Here is a 23,375-nt window from a genome sequence, read left to right on the forward strand (position 1 = left end):
CATATGAAGAGATGTACAATATCATTAGCAATTAGGGAAATTCAAATTAAAGTTACTAAGGAATACCACTAAAGACCTATTAAAATGGATAAAATTTAAAAATATGATAATATCAAATGCTAACAAGAATGCAGAGCAACTGGATCTCTCATACATTTCTGGTGGGAACATAAAATCGTATAGCCACTCTGGAAGATAATTTCTTATAAAGTTAAACACAGACTTACCATATGACCCAGTAAATACACTCTTCGGTATTTATCCTAGAGAAATGAAAACTTGGGTTCACATAGAAACCTGTACATAGGCCGGGCGCGGTGGCTCACGCCTGTAATCCTAGCACTCTGGGAGGCCGAGGCTGGTGGATTGCTCGAGGTCAGGAGTTCAAGACCAGCCTCAGCAAGAGTGAGACCCCGTCTCTACTAAAAGTAGAAAGAATTATCTGGTCAATGAAAAAATATATATAGAGAAAATTAGCCGGGCATGGTGGCGCATGCCTGGAGTCCCAGCTACTCGGGAGGCTGAGGCAGAAGGATTGCTTAAGCCCAGGAGTTTGAGGTTGCTGTGAGCTAGGCTGATGCCACGGCACTCACTCTAGCCCAGGCAACACAGCAAGACTCTGTCTAAAAAAAAAAAAAAAAAAGAAACCTGTACATAGATGTTCACTGCAGTTTTCTTTGTAATAGCCCAAACCCAGAACTAACGCAAAACTCCTTCAACAGTTGAATAAATAAACAATGGTTCATCTAAACACTTAAATGTTACTCAGCAATAAAACAGAATGAACTTCTGATACACAACAACTTGGATGGATCTCAAGGGGAACAGGCTGAATTAAAAAAAGATAATCTCAAAGGGTACATATCATATGATTCACTTACATAACATTCTTGAAGTAACAAAATTACAGTGATGAAAGCAGATCATTGGTTGCCAGTAGTCAGAGTTGGGGAAAAGGTGTAGCTATTAAGGGGTAACAGAAGGGATTTTCTTTGTGGTGACGGAAGAGCTCTGCATGGTGATTGTGGTCATAGTTTCTCACATCTTCACATATGATAAAATGTCATATTACTATTGAACAAACAAAAAAAAAGTACGTGTAAAGAGTGGTGAAATTTGACTGAGACAAGTACCTGATTCAACAGTATTATTCAATGCCAATTCCTGGCTTCCTTCTTTACAATTAATTATAGGAGTGTGTCCCAGCCTTTTTTTTCATTTTTGCCCTAAAAGGAGCCTTTTTTGACATTTTTTCCTAATGTTCCCTTAGGAAATATCACAGGTATACTATATATGTTTATGTAGTGCATGTATAACAGTGCTTTATATATTAAACAGAGTAAAGTCTTTGGCCACTCCAATATAAATTTTTGTCTTTTTGAGTGAAATATCACACTCATTGAGAATACATGTACTATGGCTAAGTAAGATAGCATCATTAGAAAAAGCTGGGAAAAGGGTGCATGGAAACTGTACTATTTTTGCAGTTTCTTATAAGTATTAAAGCATTACAAAATAAAGTTCTAACAAAAATATCAAAAAAATATATAAAGAAGAGCAAAAGACCTAGAATAGCCAAAACCATATTACTACACAAGAACAAATTTGATTGATTTGCAACAATTACCTGATTTAAAGCCTTACTACAAAGTTACAGCAACCAAAGTGGTGTAGTATTGGCATAATTAGGATAATCAAATAGAGTAATGTAACAAGTGTCCAGAAATACTTCCACATATATACAATTAATTTATTAACAAATATGCCAAGGGTAGTCAGTGAAGACATAAAAGTATTTTCGACAAATGGTGGCAGAACAACTGTATAAACATAAAAAAGTTCAGCCTGAACCTTTCAACCCCTACTTAACAGTAACCACAAAAATTGACTTGCCATGGAACCTAAATGTAGAAACTAAAACTATTAAACAACAACAACAAGAAAAAACTTCAATTCCTTGGAGTGGACAAAGGTCTCTAAAAACAGACATAAGGCACCAAACAGAAATTTTAAAAATTATAAATTTTACTTCACCAAGTATAAAATTATCTGTTCATCAAAGACAACCATTTAGAAAACTAAAAGGCAAGCCACAGACGAGATAAAGTTCAATATTTTTGTATAGGCCGGGCGCGGTGGCTCACGCCTGTAATCCTAGCTCTGGGAGGCCGAGGCGGGTGGATCGCTCGAGGTCAGGAGTTCGAGACCAGCCTGAGCAAGAGTGAGACCCCGTCTCTACTAAAAAAAAAAAATAGAAAGAAATTATCTGGCCAACTAAAAATATATATACAAAAAAAATTAGCCGGGCATGGTGGCTCATGCCTGTAGTCCCAGCTACTCGGGAGGCTGAGGCAGTAGGATCGCTTAAGCCCAGGAGTTTGAGGTTGCTGTGAGCTAGGCTGACGCCACGGCACTCACTCTAGCCCGGGTAACAAAGTGAGACTCTGTCTCAAAAAAAAAAAAAAAAAAAAAATATTTTTGTATATATATATATGTGACAAAAGACTTGAGTCCAGAATATATGAAGTATTCCTACATATCAATAACAAAAACACAAACAACTCAATAAAAAATGGGCAAAAGACTTGAATGACACTTTACAGAAGATACACAGATTATAAATACATATGTGAAAAGGTGCTCAAAATTATTGATCATTAATAAGATGCAAATGAAACCCCTTATATCATTTCACACCTACCAGAATGACTAAAATTAAAAACATAGACAACAACAAATGGTGGAAAGAATGTAGAAAATCTGAAACTTTCATATATTACTGGTGAGACTGTGAAATGATAAACTACTTTGGAAAACTGTTGAGTTATAAAGTTAAATATGTTCTATTCCTAGGTGTTCATTTATGCAAGAAAAACATACATCTAGAAAGAATGAATTTTTGTCAGTTATCTTCATGTTGAGATTTGCCTATGACTTTCCTGTCTTATCTTTGCATTGATTTGGTGTGTCAAAGTTACACTATTTAAACAATAAATTAGGGACCATTCTCTCCTTTTATATTCTCCAGAACATTGTGTATAAAAAGTAAAGATTATCATCAGATGCTCAAAAGTTTGGTAGAAACCACCTGTCAGGGTCAGTTTTATGGGTCAATGAAAACACACGACCAGAAGACAATTTGTACAAGTCTGCTTATGGAAGCATTATTCACAATAGCCTAAAATTACTTAGCAATAATAAATAATAATACTATTGATAAACTACAACTACAGTAGGACATTACTGAAACACTCAAAATGGGTGAATCTCAAAAACATTCGTTAAGCAAAAGAAATCAGACACAAGACACATACACGATTCAAGAACATGCAAAAGTAATCTATGGTGATAAAAATTAAAACAGCGGTTGTCTCTGGAAGTTTGAGAAGAGTACTTTCTGATAATGTTTTGATTGGGATGCATATACTTATGAAAACTCACTTAAGATCTGTATATTTTACTGTACATTTTACCTCAATTTAAATAGCTTAACTTAAAAAATGAAATAAATCTACACTCATGATGGGAGATTTTAACACATAACTGTTAGAAAGCAGATAAATAGATAATAAGATTTATAATTTTCTCCTTAAAGATACTATTCATCTTTTATTAAATTTGTCTCTACTGGTAAAGGTATTTTTTTATAAATAACATGTTATAATTATTTACTGCCAGTTTACAGGTTCAACTGATTTTTTATATTGCCCTTATAACCAACACAAGCTTACTTATCTCTCTCATTAATTTTTGTAATTTAACAGTAGATTCTCTTCCAATTTCTACGTAGGCAATTATAGGGACAGTTTTGCATCTTCTTTTTTAATTCTTACTAGCTATGTCCTTTAGAAAAGTAGTTAATTAACAACTCATAGGACCCCTGTCTTGGATGCTCAAATTTTGCTTAGAATTTTTGTCAGTTATCTTCATGTTGAGATTTGCCTATGACTTTCTGGTCTTATCTTTGATTGTTTTGGTGTCAAAGTTTCACTACTTAAACAATAAATTAGGGACCATTCTCTCCCTTTATATTCTCCAGAACACTGTGTATAAAAAGTAAAGATTATCATCAGTACCTTGAAAGTTTGGTAGAAACCACCTGTGAGGGTCAGTTTTATGGGTCAACTTGACTAGGTTACAGTCTCCGGTTACTCAATCAAACAATAATCCAGATGTTGCTGTGAAGGTATTTTGCAGATTTATGTAAAGAAGATTATCCAAGATAATTTGGGTAGGTCTGATTCAATCAACTGAAAAGCCATAAAAGCAGAAGTGAAGTTTTCTTGGAGAATTCCCCCTGCTGACTACAACTTTAGCTTATGACTAAGAGTTCCAAGCCTGCTCTTCCCGGTAGTCTGCCCCGCCCTGCACATTTTGGACTTGCCCAGCTGGCCCCCACAATCACTTAAGCCAATTTCTTACAATAACTCTCTCAATATATATTATACACACATACAGATACACACACACACACACACACACACACGTATCTTTTTTTTTTCCTCCCACTGATTGTTTCTCTGGTGGAACCCTGACCGATACACCACCTACCAAGGCTTGGTTTCTGGGGTGTGTATGTGTAAGCATGTATGAGATACAAAGATACAAGGAGAGTTTCAACCAGTACTTCAAATTTTTTAAGGGCTTGTTATTTATTATTGAGTTTATTATGGAGTCTGGTGCAGTTTTAGCAAGTTTATATTTCTCAAGGACACTATCTATTTCATCTAAATTTTCCAAATAATGATATGAAGGTATTCACATGATTTTTTTTCTCTTTACCACACCTGTAATTCTACCCCAATTTTCACTGCCTATGTCAGGGGTAGACAAGCTTTTTCTGTTAAGGACCACAGTGTAACTATTTTAAACTTTGCAGGCTACATACCGTATCTGTCATGTATATTCTTTATTAAAAAAACAAACAAACAAAAAAACACTTTAAAAATGTTACTAACCATTCCTACCTTGAAGGCCTTACCAGATTTGGCCCACAGGCCATAGTTTGCTGACTTCTTTGCTATACTATTTATTTATGTTTTCTTTTTACTCTGTTTTGCCAGAAACTGTCAAAAAATGGGGGCAGGGGGAACCAACACTGAACTTATAGAGGAAACTAGAAGTATGGATAGAGAGAAAAGGACAGATTCAGATGGAGGCCCTACAGGATTGGTGTGACCTAAAGGACCTGAGGGAAAGGGATGATTCAAGGAGGGCTCCCAATTTTCTGTCTTCAACTAAAATGTGACCACTCATTGAGACAGGGAATACAAAAGAAAGACCAGGTAAGACAGGAATTCAGTTGCGGAAATGTTAAATTTAAAGTGACTATGAGACATCTCATAGAGTGAAAAAGTCATGTCTACTTGAAGAGAACATCATAAAATTGGCACTATCTCCACAAATTCCTTTTCTCCTTGCCTACAGCATAAATCATAATTAGGCATAAATAATTAACAGTGTAATTACTGAACAAATTAGAAGACATTGTGGTATACTGATCTATTTTATAAAGCCAATTTCAAAATGTTACCTTTTTCTTTTATTTATATAGTTTTAATCTATATAACTTATTTATGATCTATTTAATCTATATAACTTATGATTTATCATTCATCCTGATGAATCTACTCTTTGCTCTACAAATCTTGCAAAGGTCTTAGACAACATTATTTTGAATCAATTCCTTAAATACAGGCATAGCTTTGTAATACTGATTCATTTTTCCATAAATTGTAATAGAAGTTTACCTACATTATGACTTCAAAGTTCTAATACTCCTATCGAACACATATTTAAAATGGCTTGAAAGACTTCTTATGTTCATTCTTGTAAAATCTCCTAGGCAAAGAAATAATTCTAGAATTAAATAAATATTGATTTTGATTTCTCAAGCTCTTGGTGTTGAATCAGATAATGACTTTAAAAAATACAATTCTGCTAAATATTTTCCCATTTGATAGCATATCACTAAATATCAATTATTAATATTAGTTAATTATAATTATATAATTATATATAATATAAATATTTCAAAGCTATCTTCAATACTACAAATATTATAGATATGTCACTTTTTATTCATTAAATTACAAAGCGATTCCCTTAATGCCAATCTGGTACATATATGTTATGTTAAATATATATATACAAAAGCTTGCAAAAATATAAAACAAATTTTGAAAGTTTGATGCTATAAAGTCACATAAATTTATACCAAGATAAAGAATCAGGATAACAACACCAGGGAAAATTTCCAAAGCTCTAACTTCTCAACATTCTATCATCACCTGAAAGTCAATTTTCACCTTTTTCACTGGCTGAATTTGTTAGCTCAGATTTTGCTTTGGGGCTCATGTGTTCTTGCAATATGGCAGCACTAGATTATAAGGCTACTGACAACAGCATTTGCTATGAATCTACAAAGACAACAGTGAAGCAAATCAGAATATTACAGAATCTTTCAGAGGAAAGAATGTAACACATGAAGGGCAAGGTATGCCTTTGCAATAATGAAAATGTTCTAGTTTAACTAATTTGAGTTTTATTTATGTAATGCCACTTTTTTTTTTATTTCCTACTTACACTTATTTGTTGCTGAAGATATTTTGGTGCTACTGTTTACTCCAAACGAAAAACAAGAAAAAATGCTTGTAATAAAACTGCAACAGCGTTCTCATTAGCAACAGTTTCTGTCTTTAAGTCCCTCTCTACTAGCCACCAAGAACCGCACGCAGATGGCCTGTACAATACAGCAAGACCAGAGTTCTTGATTGTTAGTTCTCACTAAGCATCTCACATCAGGAAGCCAGGCAGACTCCAGTTCTCAACAGCACAAAGATATGGATGTTCATGACCAGATTTTCATGTTCTTGCCAATTTGTTCATACCTTCTTGCTATAATGATAGCGTAAAATGAGGAAGGGGGTGGGGGATAAAGGTCTCAGAATGAGAAAATTAATGCAGTGAGGATCAGCATTCCTTTCACCTTCTTCCCTTCAAGCCATACTTGAATTGACAACACAAAAACAAGAAGGAAATCAATAGGAGAACCCCCCCCACACACACACCCAGTGCTCTGGCCTGCCTTTGGCTGTGAACCAAGAAGATAAGGGCAATGAATGCACAGTCGTCATGACAGCCTTCTCAGGTGAGTATTTTGATTCCATTTTGCAGATAAAGAAGTGGAAGCTCACAGAGGTGAAATGGCCCCAACCTCAGATAAAGTGCTATAGTGGCAATGCCAAGATCATGTAACCTGGTTCCCAAACCTTCCAGGTTACATGCATGCATATAAGGTGGTGGCCTATTTAAGGGAACTTCAGCAAATAAAGTTAAGTGAGCTTCTGCGGTTATCCTGAAACATGGAAACAATGCTTAGACAGTTAAGACTATGTTTCAGAAGCATTACTTTGAAGAAGCAAAATTCAAAACTTCATAGTTCTCATTTTTTTTAAATCAGAAAGTAAAGTCAAAGGGGATTCTGATTCTGCTTCCCACCATGGAAAAATTATTTAAAAAAGAGCAAAAGGAGCAATTTGTCAGTTCACTGAAAAACACATTCAAAAAGAGTAAACATCAAATATTAGGTCAGTCAGTAGCAATCTAATTTGATATAAGCTCAAACTCTTACAAATACAGAAAGTACATCACTGAGGTAGATGTGCCTATTTCTGCTTAGCTTCTGGGTCAAATGCCACCCATATCCCACAACAGTATGCTTCATCCGACTGTCTTCGTCCTATCAGCTTTCTCTGTTAATAACCACCTTGTTCACACTAGCTGTGCCCATTTCCCAACAGCACCTATTTCTTGGACCTCAGATTCTGCAGATTGCTAGGTGTGAAAATTTCCTCCTCCACCCACATTGCTTTACCCAAGATGAACCTAGAAAAGGACAACAAATCTAAAAGTATACCAAAGCAGGAAATCAACTTATGCAATAAGACCTGCCAATTTTAGAAATGTGCTGCAACCTCCATTGTGGCCATAATTTCTTAAATGAACAAGTTTCACATTTACTTTACTTGGTAAAACTCTGAGATTACCTTTTCATACAACCACAATTTCCCATTGATATCTGGTAGAAGATCAGCAGTGTTATGGGAACAGAAGCATATAGCTGAGAAAAGAATAAATGACAGGATGCCTGTGGCCGGTCTTAGCAATACACTGCCTAACTATTTTTTCTCTCATATACGTCTAGACAATGGTAGAATATTTTCAACACTATAAATGTTCCTCAATACCTTTGTCTACTCTATCTCCACTGGTTCTTCTTTATCTTATGATATTTCATAAGATTTCTATAAAGAAAATGTACTACTTTGATAATGGGGTAAGGAAATTATTTTTATATTGAGAGGTTATTTACTTATTTCAAAGATTCAGCCTGTGCTTAAATCATATCATCTTTGTTGGTATGGTCTTCAGAGCCAGTCTAAGTAAACATGAAAACCAGTTCCATAATATAACTTTACTGGGGGGAGGGAGGGAGCAGGGGCTGTGGTTTGGATGTGATGTTTGTCCCCACCAAATTTCATTTTGAAATTTGATCCCCAGTGTAGTGATGTTGGGAGATGGGTCCTAGAAGGGAGGTGTTTGGGTCATGGGGATGACCCGATCCCTCATGAATGGCTTTGTGCCCTTCTAGGGATAGAGAGCCAGTCCTTGCTCTTGCAAGACTGGATTGCTTCTCAGTGGAATGGATTAGTGCCCGAGAGGATAGGTTGTTATAAAACCAGAACGCCTCTGGGTTTGGTCCCTCTTAGCACGGGCCCACTTCCCCTCTGACCTTCTCCACCATGTTTTGACACAGCACAAAAGCCCTCATCAACAGCTGAACAGAAATAGCATCATGCTTCTTGTATAGAACCATGAGCTAAACACATCTCTTAAATAAACCTCTTTATAAATTACTAAGCTTCTAGTATTCGTTTACAGCAACACAAAATGGACCAACATGGCAGAGGTACCATTTCCCAGGATGATCATCTACCTACCACCTTTACCAGATTGTCTCTGGCTAACCTGTGGCTGAAATTCAAATTCACTTTCAGAACAAAGATTTGCCAAAATGAGGACATTAAGATTAACGTACTGTAGAGTCTGAAGGAAAATTTTTTAAAAGTCTCAAAACTACCTTGAACAAAGGTAACAATACTAGAAAAAGTATAAACAAGGTAGTATCTGCTCTTACTCCTCTTGTGGCAATCCCACAAGGTTCTATCTTTAAAGATGGTATTTACGATGCTGAGTTCTCAGTGCTCATCTTGATCTCCAAATTTACTTTGTCCACATTAGCAACTATCTACTGGTAATTTTCAAGTCCCACCAACATCTCAATTCCAACATCAATTTTCTACAACTTATACCTTCATTTTGCCATCCTGGTGTTTATGTTATCCTCCTTACCTAAAAAAATCAGCTGATATTTATAGAGTACACAGAAAGAGCACAATAGATACGTGCAGAAGGAAGGAAAGAATGGTGGAAGGAACTGTTTTACAAACATCATGTCATTTAGAAGCAGGTATGGAGAAACTAAGATGCAGAGAGCTCAAAGCAATCTTGCAGCATTATCCAGCAAATAACTGGTAAAGCCAAACTCTAGTTCAATCTTCATCTTTATTTTTCATCTTCTACCTCTTATTTTTTTAAATCAAAGTTTATTTATTTAAAATCCAACTCAATTCTCTATCGCAAAATTCTCCCTGACCCCTGGCACCTGAATGTGATTTCTCCTTTCTCTAACCCCAAGATTTTGCCTGCACCATCAGAATTACACACACACACTACATATGCAATCTTCTCCTCCTGCTAGATCAATGGTTGGTATGAGCTGAGTTGTGTCCACCTTCCCCCAAATTCACATGTTGAAGCCCAATCCCCAATGTGACTGTCTTTGGAAATAGTGCTTTTAGAGAGGTAATTAAGGTTAAATGAGGTCTTAAGGCTGGGGCCCTAATCCAATAGGATTTGTGGCCTTCTAGGAAGTAAAGAGCTCACTCGCGCGCTCTCTCTCTACCATGTGAGGACACAGAGAGAAGACTGCCATATGCAAGTCAGGAAAAGAGTCCTCCCCAGCAACCAAATCAGCTGGCACCTTGATCTTAGACTTCCTAGCCTCCACTACAGTATGAAAATAAATATCTGTTTTTTAAGCCACCCAATCTATATCATGTGGGTCACCCAGTCTATAGCATTTGGTTGTGCCAGCTCAAGCTGACTAAGACAGATTTTGGCACCAGACGTTCTCAACCTTGGCTATATGGGAGAACCACCTGAGAGGGCTTTAAAAATTTTGATGCTTGGGCCCCACCCCAAACCAGAAACATTGGGCTAATACCAATGTATTTTTAAAAGCTCCCCAGGTAATTCTAATATGTAGCTACATTAAGAACTACTGCATGAAAAAGTTAAGTTTAATGAGGTCAGAGACCATGTCTAACTCATCTTTGTAACTCCTTTTAATTCCTAGCATATGGCAAATATGCAATGAAACTGTTTAACAAGTGATATATATTTAAAAGAGTTTTAGTATTTGATAGTTACAGATATTGTTAAATATTTATTATGTACCTATTATATACCAATCATCATGGTAGAGATTGTGAATACAATAATGAATAAGACAAGCAAGGTTTCTTATTCTGCAGCACAAACATTTGACACTCTACATTCCAATTAATCATGTTTAGAAAATTAACATACCTTTAGATCTGTAAAAATCTCCCAGTAACAGTTCTTTAGCAAAACACAATGAAGGACACTAAACACCAGGTTCTGAAAAAATTTTTCCCTCAATCTTCTTACTTAAAAATCTAAAAATCTAATAGGGGTTTGTGGGGAGGTTAATTTGGTTAACAGTGTTCTCATTGGGGTACAATTTTGGTCCACTTGTATAAAGTACAAGGTAAAACTTCTCATATTTTTGACATCTAAAAACAGATTTTTACACATATGCTATTAATACCCCTAAACAAAAATAATGATACTAATCCAGTCAGTGAAACATAAACTTGAAGTTATTTTTTTCTGTGTTGAGTCAAGAACCCCTTAAGACCAATGACAAGAATTTAGAATCATAAAAGTTTAAGACTTGAAGCAACCTTAGCAGTTATCTGACATATCTCACTCCCTACCTCTCAACCTCAACCCTCACATTATGTCCTTTAGAATAGGTTAATGAAGTCTGAAATAAGAAGTCAGTTCTACTAACTACCAAATTTAGTGTTGATGCCACAACAGTGCACTGCCTCCCTGGGGGATAGTGAGCAATTTTCTAGACTTTTGGTGAATTTAGCTGGCCTATCCTTTCTAGTCATCTGATCTCTGATACATTTAGTTAAAGAGGTAAAAGCATATGAAAAATATTTACTGTTTATTACACAGGTAAAATATTCCCAGTCTCCAAGTCATGTTTTTCTTTCTCTCTCAAATTGTTTATTGTATACAGAAATATCACATCTGCAGGTTTCCTTTTATTTGTTAAGAAAAAGATTTCAGATCTAGAATAGAAAAAACTCTATACACAGGTTAGGATATTTTGGTAGGTTTTTTTAAAAATTCTAAATATTAAAAAAAAAATTTGAAAGACTAGGAGGTGGTGACAATCAGGGAAGACACCCTATGAAACTGACTTTAAAGAGAAGTGTGAAAAATGAACAAGGATCAAACAGATGTGGGGATAGGGAAGAAAGGGAAAATTCTAGAGAGAACAGCATGTACAATGGTCTAGAAGATGAAAAAAAAAACACAGCGTGGCCTATCTTAGGTATATCTTAGGCCAATTTTATTCAAACTTTTTGACCATGACCCCATGATGCTTTATTGGATGCAGGATACATATCAGCATGTATATATGCAAGTGCTGCAGTCCCCAACCCCTGTTGGGGCACTGGTCTGTGGCCTGTTAGGAACTGGTCTGTGGCCTACTAGGAACTGGTCTGCGGCCTATTAGGAATTGGGCCACATAGCAGGAAGGAAGCAGCAAGCAAGTGAGCAAAGCTTCACCTGTATTTATAACCACTCCCCATGGCTCACCTCAGTGCCTAAGCTCCGCCTCCTGACAGATGAGCAGCAGTATTAGATTCTTATAGGAGTATAAACTCTAGTGTAAACTGCACGTGTGAGGGATCTAGGTTGCATGCTCCTTATGAGTTGCATGAGAATCTAATGCCTGATGATTTCAGGTGGAGCTGAGGCAGTGATGCTAGCAGTGGGGAGCAGCTGCAAATAGATTACCATTAGCAGAGAGGTTTGGCTGCACAATAAATGTAATGTGCTCAAATCATCCCCAAACCATCCCCTCCCTGCGGTCTGTGGAAAAATTTGTCTTCCATGAAACCAGTCCCTCGTACCAAAAAGGTTGGGGACCACTGTACAAGTGTGTAAGTACCCCACCCTATCTGATCTATCACTACCCAAACTCTCACTATCCAAACTAAGACCCCTAATAGAATCAGACAAATTATTTTTAGGACAGAGCTGGTATCCCTCCCGTACCAGAGAGCATTAGAGCATTCACACTCACAACCTTCTCAGGATTGCCCTTGGGCATGGTAGTCCTTTGCAGTTTTCCAAGCTGATCCACACTCCCAACTCCTGCAGTAACCAATGACTGACAGATGGCACAAAAGGCCAACTCCCTTGCCTCCAAGGGAGAATAAACTGTACTTTGTGGTGCACCAGGGCTGATTAGGCTAAGACTACCCTTCCCTAAAACCACATCCTTGCTCAGCTTCTTCCCTTTCCCTCCCCTGTTTCCCTTATTCTCTTACATGTTTTTTCCTAAGGGTAGTCTATTAATAAATCACTTGCATATAAAACACCCAAGTGGTACCCAGACCGAGTGACCAGATCTTATTCTCTAATATTATGCCCAAATAAAAGGAAACAGGGCTTATCAGAGAAATAACTAATTCTGTGCATCAGCCACAGTAGGTACAAGATGAGCTGGTGCTATCTTGTGTGATGAAAAAAAGGAGATGCTAAAAAAAAAAAGGATGAGAGCATATCACAAGGACCCAGAAGCTAGCTTGGAGAAACTCTCACTGGCCAAATCTGGGAAAACTGGAGCACAAAAATTAATTATGTACATTAACAAAGTATAAACCATTGAAAAAACAGGAATTCATGAGTCCTTACCAATAATACCAATAATAAATCCATAAATAAATGAATAGGAAACAAAGCGATCTCTTGCTTACCACAAAATGTCAAGAACAATCTAGTAAATGAGGAAGGATTGCTGGAGGTAGAAAAATCATCATTTTGCAACCATCATGGGAAAGACTGAATTAGACAAAAATCATCAGTGGATGCTAAATCAAAGGGGAGTATTTGATAACCAGATATTTACATGGTCTTAAATGACCTTCTAACAGATTACTTATTAACTGCAAAAGAAAAAAACAGCAAACAAATGGGGAAAAATATTGAGTTGGTGATCAAAATTAACATCGCCTGTGAGAGACAGACAGAGATCATGTGCCTCCAAATGTGATACCCTGAAAAAGGCACGTCACCACATGTGCAATATTCAGCTGGGCTTGAGGTTACCCTCAATCAATCTAAACAAAAATCAAATCAACAAAGAATGAGGAAAGTTCTATTTGTCACTCCCTTACCTAAAAACTTGTGGTGTCTTTCCACTGTTCTTAGTACAAAATTCAAATTCCTTGAAGTGGTTTATAGGACATTTCATGATTCAAAACTGAAATCCCTCTGCTGCCATGCATGGCACACACTCCTCTTTGATCTAATTCTCCTTTCTTAGGTTCTTTGCTTAAGCCAGTGTTTTTCATATTTCACAGAGCAACCCATCAGAAGGTTGTTAAACTAATCTAGTAAGACAAAACCAATGCACTTTCTATGGCAAATACACTTTTAATTTAGAAACATAGAAAATATGGATGTTAAACATTTTTTTAAGTTCCGAACTACCAAAATAATTTATGTCTAAGAAGATACTCTGAGAGATAGAGGCAATAATAAAATCAAAATTTTTCGAATCAGCTCCATAACTTTTTACATATTAATCACATAACACTCAGAAAAAAAAAGATCCTGCAAATCTGTTTATATGTTTAACTTAAAAAGTAAAATTTTCCAGTAAATATAAATGCTAGTACCCCTAAAGCTAATCTACCTACATCCACATAGGAACCACTAAAAGAACCCCTGCATCCCGAATACTCCAAGAGTAGCCATAATGACATCCTCCCAAGACACATACACCTTAAGCACCCTCTCATGAAATATCATGACATTCTCATCCCACTTTCCACCCCGAGCCCTATCCCTGCTGCATTTTCCATCCCTTATCAGATTCCTAGAAAAAAATTACAAAGGAGGGACACCCAGATACATACACACACACAAACTTGATTACAGAAACTTCCTTTAGGTTACCACTGCCCCACTGTGCAAAAGTAGAGAATGAACCCATGCTAATTGACAGATGGAAGAAAAACCTCCTATCCTGCTAAAATGGAGGAAAGGTAGAAGAAAAAGGAGGGAGAAAGGAATCACTTCTAGTTAGTAGAGAAAATAAAAAATCAAAATTATCCAGACCAGGTTCCTGAGGGCTGTCAATATAATCACGTCCCAAAACTTCTCTGGAACATGGCAATAGGTAAAGGCATAACTGAGTGTTCTTTCAGTATTTTTGATTATTGGGCTATTTTACAACTTGTTAGGGACAGAGGTTAACTTCTAGAATTTTGTCAAGTAGAGTTAGAAATGATTTCAGACTATTGGAAATATAACTGCAAAGATTACATCTTATGGCCTTGTTGTAAATTAACCAGTTTTTATCTAAGGCAGCAATCTATGAAACTGACAATGTATCTAGCTTCTCAAATGCTTTTTGTACTTATTTTTACATCTTACTGGTTCTCTCACTAATAAGTTGAGGAAAATCTTCAACATATACTCATTTTGTATTTGTATGAGTGATAATTTTACCTTTTTGAAAATTATACTTTCATAAGCATCACTTTTAACATTGTTTCTATAGGTAATCATGGACTCTACATTAGAAATAAACAATCTTTTAAATTTTTAATCGCCTAAATTTGACTGGATTTTTAAAACATACAATCTTTGTAGAAAGGGTTATTAACTGGTAAAGAAGCTATAACTTGGAATAAGATTGTGGAAGTTATACTGTGTATTTCTGAATCATTACTATTGAGATCAAAGGTCCCATTTATAACTAAAAGATGTAAGGAGAATTTCCTCTAGGAATAGGGAGATTAGACTGACAGAAAAACAAAACTAAAGGACAAGTCAATAAAACTAGGAGAGTTTAGAACAGTGGTTCTCCTCTATTCTGTGTGCACATTAGACTACCTCTGGAATATTTTTAAATGTTGTTGACTTAGGCTCTATCCCAGACAAATTAAATCTGAATATCTGGGAGTGTAACCCAGGTACCAGTACTTTTTAATAGTTTAATCTCTCCTCACAGCCACTTTTCCGGGGTGTTTTGGATTCTGTTCAGCCTTTTCTCTCTGCATTCAAATTGTAAGAGAAAATAATTAACATAATTACAGCTAATAAACCTACAGAGTTATTACCCCTACATTAAAAAAAGGAAAATAGCACTTTTTAATATGTTTGCTGGCCATTAGTCTGTCTTCTTTTGAAAAGTTTCTGTTCATATCCTTTGCCTATTTATTGATGGGGTTGTTTGATTTTTTCTTGTTGATTTTCTTAAGTTCTATATAGATTCTTGTTATCAGTCTTTTATCAGATGTGTAGAAAGCAAATATTTTCTCCCATTCTGTAGGTTGTCTATTCACGCTAAGGACAGTTTCCTTGGCTGTACAGAAGCTTTTTAATTTGATCAGGTCCCATTTGTTTACTTTTGTTGCTACTATGATTGCTTTGGGGGTCTTCTTCATAAATTCCTTACCTAGACCGATATCTAAAAGAGTCTTCCCTACATTTTCTTCCAGAATTCTTAAGGTTTCATGCCTTAGGTTTAAGTCTGTTATCCAGTGTGTGTTGATTTTTGTGAGAGGTGGAGGTGGGGATTCAGTTTCAATCTTCTGCATGTGGATATCCAGTTTTCCCAGCACCACTTATTGAATAGAGATTCTTTTCCCCAATGTATACTTTTGTTTGCTTTGTCAAAGATTAGATGACAATGTGAAGATGGTTTTATATCTGGGACCTCCATCTTATTCCAAAGGTCTATATCTCTGTTCTTGTGCCAGTAGCACGCTGTTTTGGTTACTATAACCTTGTAATAAAGATTGAAGTCTGGCAGACTGATACTTCCCAATTTGTTTTTTTGCTTAAGATTGCTTTGGCTATATGAGGTCTTCTCTGGTTCCAGACGAAGCGTAGAATGATTTTTTTCAGGCTCAACATCTCTAACCATTAAGGAAATGCAAATCAAAACTACAATGAGATATCATCTAACTCCAGTGAGAACGGCCTCTATCAAAAAGTCCCAAAATAACAAATGCTGGCATGGATGTGGAGAGACTGGAACACTCTTACACTGCTGGTGGGACTGCAAATTAGTACAAACCCTGTGAAAAGTAATTTGAAGATACCTCAAAGAGCTAAAAATAGAAATACCATTTGATCCAGCAATCCCACTACTAGGCATCTATCCAAAGGAAAAAAAGACATTCTATGATAAAGACATCTGCACTAGAATGTTTACAGTAGCACAATTTACAATCACAAAGATGTGGAAATACCCCAAATGCCCATCAATACATGAGTGGATTAATAAATTGTAGTATATGTATACCATAGAATACTACTCAACTACAAAAAACAATGGTGATCTAGCACCTCTTATATTATACTGGATAGAGATTGAGCCCAACCTTCGAAGTGAGGTATCACATGGATGGGAAAATATGCACCATAGGTACTCACCATCAAACTGGTACTAACTGATCAACACTAAGGTGCTCACATAGTGGTAATTCCCACTGGGTGCTGGTCAGGTAGTGGGCGTAGTGGGGTGGGAGATTTCTGCAGCTAATGGAAACAGGGCACACTGTATGGGGGAAAGACATGCTTGTAGCCCTGGCTTGAGCGAGGCAAATACATTTCATGTAACCAAAATGTTTATAACCCCATAATATCCTGAATTTAAAAAAAAAGGAAAATAGTTTAAATAAAACTACATATAAGTATGTAGCCTGCATTTCATTGTTGCGTTCAGAGTTTCTTGAGGAAAATAGACCCTATGAAGTTACACAAAAGTTGCTGTCAAATGAAAATCAAACTTGTATAAAGATCTCAAAAAATGCAACATAAAACAATGGTAAAACAGATTTTGCTATATAAACTCATTTGGCATAACTGTCCACTCATCTACTTGCTATGGGCACATATCATTGTGGACTGTAAAAAACAAGTAACATATCAAAACAAGAGTCTAAGTGTCAACTTACAAACCACACAAAAATGAAATTTTAAAAAAGCTGACTTCAATGCACTTTATTCTAAAATTTAGACAGACAAGTCAATTTAGAAAACATCTCACTTGTTGACTTCACATTCTTATTTTCCATTGCTTCCACCCCTGCTTTCCACATTCCAGTCAAATACTTTAAGTATTTGCCACTTGACTGCCTAGCATACTCTTTCCCTAGCTCCTCACAGGGCTGCTCCCTTTCATCCCTCAGATTCCAACTCAAATGACATGTCCTCATAGAGCTCTTCACTGAGCACTCTACCTAGAGTAATCCTCTCTTTACTATCTACATGATACTGCCTATTTTCTTCATAATGTTTATTACAGTCTGTAAAAGTGTGTATATGGTGGGGGGAGGGGTGTTCATTTTCTTTCTTCTACTGCTAGAATATAACCTCTACTGGGAGCAAGAATCTTGTTTGTCCTATATACTAGGGCCTAAGTCCTAGAACAACACATGGCATATACTGGACACATCAAGTATTTGTTTAGTCAATAAATACTCAAATGGTGGCATGGTCTACAGTGCTCGACTGGAAATTAAATTACCTGGGTTCTATCCAGACTTGCCTCTACCATCAATTAGCTGTGTGTTCTTGGGTACACCACAAGATTAGAATGGCTTAAGAGTAACTGGAAGGTAAGAAAGTGAAGACAGCAAGTATGAATTTTTTTTTACTAAATTTCCTTGTCTAACACGAATACAGACATATGGAAGTCTTTACTCAGTTTCCTCATTTGTATGAGTTACTTTGAAGGTCACTTTCAGTTCAGAAATACCAGAATTATATGGGCCTCAAACTGAACCTTAACTTATCCACCCCTCCATTTCCATTCCTTCTAGCACCATGAACCAAATCAGGGTATTCACCCTGAAACTAAAAATCACACAGTGCACTTTACTACCTACACCTCTGCTTATGGCTACTGCCTCTTCTCCAACTCCAACACCTGTAAATTCTATCCTTTAAAGTCCAGATCAATTGCTAACTGCTTCATAAAGTCTAATCCAATTATCTAGCCCAAAACTGATATGATCATTATGAGTTCAAGAATTCCTTTATGCTTCAAGCTAGAGTACTCCCTGATTTTACTACTACCTGCTTGGACTAGTAACTTAGCCTCTATGAGCCTCAGTTTCCTAATCTGTAAAATGGAGATAAAAGAACCTACCATACCACATACTACTGTTGGATAACTGAGAATATTCAGCTTGATAAAGCATTCAACTAATATATTATTTGTGTGTTACACATATTTTTCATGTTCCTTGAGGGCCTCGAAAATGTCTTTTTCAATTCTGAATCTCCAAAGGTTTGAAACCATTTCACCTCCCCAATGTCTTTAATTTTCATATCCATAAAATAAAACAAATGTTTTGGATTAATTACCATTCCATCCAAACATGAATTTCTCTATCTATACCTTCACATAAACAGCCTAAAGTAAAGATAAAACAGGTGAGCTTCTGTAAGGGCAGGGATTCGAAGGAACTAACATTGCTTCAAAAGGAAATGAGGGAAGCATGAAAGTTAAAATTACTTTCAAGACTTTGGAGATCCTTTCCAAACAAACTCATTCTTGCCACAGTGATGGATCTTTTGAACTGCCGTTTTTAAGTTGGGCTTCAGGATGAATTTGGGGTCTTTGAACTTCCAAAAACAAATGTAAAATGGTGACTAGCACGCATAGGCAAATGCTTCTGGGGCAAGAGTGTCCACAAGAGACACTGTTAAAGGAGTCTGCCCCAAAGAGGCAAGAAGATAACGAAGAGACTAATCGCGTTAAAGACGAAAATATTTTTAAGTCACAAATGGACGGCAGTTTAGACAACAAATCCAACCTCACCTAACCCTAACTCCCTAAAAATGAGCAGGTGATGACCTAGGACGGAAAGAAGCCCTCCAGGCGCAAGCCATTTGTGGAAGCGGTGAACCTCAAGAGCTCGGCACCTGTCCCAGGTCGGCCTCCAGCCCGCACAGCACGCGGAGCGAGACCCAGGTGGAGACCCCTCAACAGAACCCCGCTTCCCGCCCCCATACCTGCGGGGTCGAGTGCCATCTCGGCAGGCGGAGAACAAGGCAGCCGGGGTCGGCTCTGGGATAGGGGGCGGGGAGGGGAGGAGCCTCTGGAAGGTACGGCCTCTGGAAGCCTCCCGCGACAGGAGGAGGAGCGCGGTACCCTCCGCGCAGCCCGGCCAGGCCCCTGTCCCTCTCCCTCCGTACTTCCTACTTCCGCCTCCCATTGCGCCTGCGCCCTCCTGGCCCCGCCCGCATCCCATAACTCCGCGGTGGAACGGACTTCGCCGAGCAAATGACCCCGGGGAATGGGGCGTGGCTGCCCGCGTCTTGGGGCGGGACCGTCTCCGGACGCGCGCCCCCTGGCTCCGGGAAGCGGGAGTCCCGGGTTGCGGAGCCGCTGCAGCTGTGTGTGGACCGGAGCCGGACCCGCAGCTACTTTGGGACTGCGCCTCCCTTGGCGGCCGGATCACGGTCCGAGCCCCGCCCCCCATACCAAACCAAGTGAATCACCTCGTTAGTTTGTTTTTCACTAATGTTCATTCATTTACAAAAGTCTATTTCACGCCTGCCAGGTTCCAGCTACGATTCTGAATACTAGGGGAAAAGAATAGCAATAAAAATAAGGTCCCCATTCTCAAGGAGCAGTGTTGACAGGGAAGTAGGATAAAAGCAACACGCGCTAAATGTGCACAGCTAGTACTACCATAAATATGGTATAGTGTGTGCAGTTTAATTTCTCTTCCAAATCTGAGGCCTATGGCTCTCCTAGGGGTAAAAATTAAAATGTGGGCGCTAGCTGTACTTCACTTTTGTAAAATAATATCCCTGGACGTGCAGTCCGAGTTGGGTGATGTTACAAATCCTGCCTCTGTCAATTAAAGCTGTATGTTTTGTGAGAAAAATGGAGGAAGATAATAGCCATACGGCTTAAGACCCCTAACTGCCCTCTTGTCAATGAAAGAAACTTTCAGGGTGGCACTTGGGGTCATTTCAACTCACAAACCAGTCTTCAGAAGTGCTTCTTTGTCAAATCCACCTTTAACTGGCTCCAGCCTCCAAAGGGTGAGGTGCGGCCTGGGACAGATGTTTAGAAAAACAAGGAGCAGCTGCTTCTTCCCTGCAAGGGATTTAAGGCTTTCAAAATGATCCCCTCCCCACCTACCTGCGGGCCCTCCTCCCCTGCTGCTGCTTCCGCCTGGTCAGTTGGCAGAAAAGCTGAGGCAGTTGAGCAGGGCTGGGAAAGTGGGTCTCTGCTCAGCAGGTCTTCCGTTTAAGGGCCTATTTGGGCATAACGGCCCTTATTACAGCTGTAGGTTGAGGTGCCAAGGTGCAGAATTAACGTTTCACTCAGCCAGCCAGTAAATCGACTCCTTTTCCCTGTATGTTTTATAAATGTGCTTAGAAACACACCAAATTCACTGGTGCACCTTTTATTTTTCTGGAGGTGAAAGATTTAATTTAGAAAACTGAAGCAAATCTTTTGAGAAGATGAGGTGCAGTGTAAAAACACAGGTCAGACACCCATATTCAAGTAATTAAACTAAATCTGTCTATACACAAGAGAGTATCATGATAAAGGTGGAAAGTGTGGAGAGCTGCAATCAGAGAGACCTTCACTTGAATCCTGTAGTACAACCTATTAGCTTTGTGACTTGAATAAGTTCCAACGTGTTACTGAACTTTAGTTTCTAATTTGCAAGGTTGTTCTAGGGAATAAATGTATTATCATATAACACATTTGAAGGACCACTTCTACAGTTTTTCCCGTAACTATCACTTGAAATATTACTATTTAATGTTTTGTATTTAAGTCAACTCACTTAAAAAAAAACTTAAATAGGCACTATTTTGGTATTGTGCTAAGCAATAATATCTGTAAAATCATGGGTTTTCTGTGGCCCATAAAATGGACTGCTAGACCATTTTAGAAGAACCATGAGAAAAACTAGCAAGAAGAGAATAATACATAATAGCGTATCTCTCTCCACTCTCATATCAAACTAGATACTTTTGGGGGAAACAGAGTCATTACAACCTAACTAGAGAAGATAAGTCATTTTTTCAAAAGTTAAATCATAGAAATTTAATTAGCAATTGAAAAATAAAAAATTTCCTGAAGTATCACATTATTAATATACAATTCTTTGAGTAGTAACTGCAATAGAAGCTTAACGAGAAGGGAGAGCACTTCATCCTGGAAATGAAGAACTGTGTATTATCCAACCATGATCCCTAGGGCTCAGACAGCATCTGGCACCTAATGGCCCCACAGTAGTCTTTCTCAAAGGATTGAATGCCATGGTGGTTAGGAATACTTAAAAGACAAGTTAGAAATTATGCTTGGCCTTGAGAAATGGGGAGCATGGGTAGGCAGAGAAGAAAGCATGTCATGCTGGGAGAAAAAATGATAACAAAAGCATCTAGGATTTGAGCTGTTCTTGAAGAACAGGTGCAACATGGAAGAGGTGGAGGCTAAGGACTGGAACCAGATGAGCAAAAGCACAGGGGTGGGAAGCACAGGGCCGTGTGGCAGGCATGTGGGGGGACGGGTAGGAGGCAATGTGTTTGAGGATTTGGGAAGTTAGGGCAGTTATAAGTGAGGTTGTGCTGAGAGAGGCCAGATCTGCACAGCCTTAACCGTTAGGCTGAGGGGTGTTTGAGTTTGTTACTATAAGCAGTCAGGAGCTATTGAAGGGTAACATAGAAAAATAGCTTGTAGCCAAAATTTTCTAAGGGTGTTTTATAAATTGTTTATAATTTAGGTTGAATGAATGAATGAATTTAGGTAGAAAAGAAAGAGCTAAGAGGTAAGCAGACAAGTGAGGAGGATATTGCAGTAGTTCAGGCATGATCTGACAAGAGCCTGAATTAGGATATGTAGAAATGTAAAAGGAAAGAAAGGATGTGAGAATGATTGCAAAGGAAAAATCTATACTTCATAATTGGACTTAGGAGACTAGGACAAGGTATCAAGAAGATCTCTAGATGATCCCTTTCCTTGACAAGTGTATACAGACAAATGAGAAAATCGTGGCAATGTGCCTATTCATGCCTAAAATGATCCTCATTGGGGAATGGAAACGTGGGGTGGGGGGCTCTTACTGACACACGAAGACCAATTAGGAGGAAGTTGCAGCAACCCAGGGGAGCAATAACAGCGGTTGAACCATGGTAGAGCATGTGAAGGTAAAGTATTTAGTATGTAGACTGGACATTAAAAATACACACACACACACACACACACACACACACACACAGGAACAGATGTGTGTCTATATATTTTTTTCTTAAGCTAATATCCAAGGAATGTGCAAGTAGGAACAAATATCTTAATTGTTTATCAAGTCAATTCTGACTAGATCTAGCATTCCTTTTTGCTGTATGTTGCTATACAGTTAGTTATTTTTGAAATTGAGATGGTCAGTCAGGTCGTGCTTGCTTCTGACTCTGCCCAGCATCAGAATTAGACTTTCTACCTATAGCTCTGCTCTGCTCTGTCTTTGAGTAAGTGAGAATCAAATCTGAAATAACATTTGAAGCCCCTTCATTACCAGTGGATGGAGTTTAGAACTAGTTCTTGGCTATAAGAGCACTAATCAAGGGTGCTTGGTGGCCCTGCCTGCTTTCTGAGTTGCATGACTTAGCACCCAGTCCTCGTGGCCTGTGCCCTCTCTGATTTGAATGGACTTAGGTCCAGGATGACATTTGTATTAGTGACGCTTGTATTATTTGCTATGGCTGCCACAACAAAGCATCATAGCCCAGGAAGCTTAAACAAGAGAAATTTATTTTTTCACAGTTGAAGCCTAGAAGTCTGAGATCAAGGTGTTGACAAGGTTATTTTCATCTGAGGCATCTGTTCGTGGCTTGCAGATGGCCCTCTTCTCCCTGTGTCTTCATAT

At 37.9% G+C, this 23,375-nt stretch overlaps 1 protein-coding gene across 1 annotated transcript in view; it reads right to left on the reverse strand.

The window, feature by feature from the left end:
* CMC1 (C-X9-C motif containing 1) overlaps positions 1-19,689 on the reverse strand; it is a 77,143-nt gene extending 57,454 nt beyond the window's left edge. Inside the window, exon 1 of the mRNA XM_045537700.1 lies at positions 19,495-19,689. Within this exon, the coding sequence (XP_045393656.1) occupies positions 19,495-19,513 (19 nt within the window). The 5' untranslated portion in view covers positions 19,514-19,689. The remainder of the gene's footprint in view (positions 1-19,494) is intronic.
* Positions 19,690-23,375: the final 3,686 nt, after the last annotated feature.

This window comes from Lemur catta, chromosome 1 (assembly GCF_020740605.2).
Source record: "Lemur catta isolate mLemCat1 chromosome 1, mLemCat1.pri, whole genome shotgun sequence".
Classification (NCBI taxonomy): Eukaryota; Metazoa; Chordata; class Mammalia; order Primates; family Lemuridae; genus Lemur; species Lemur catta.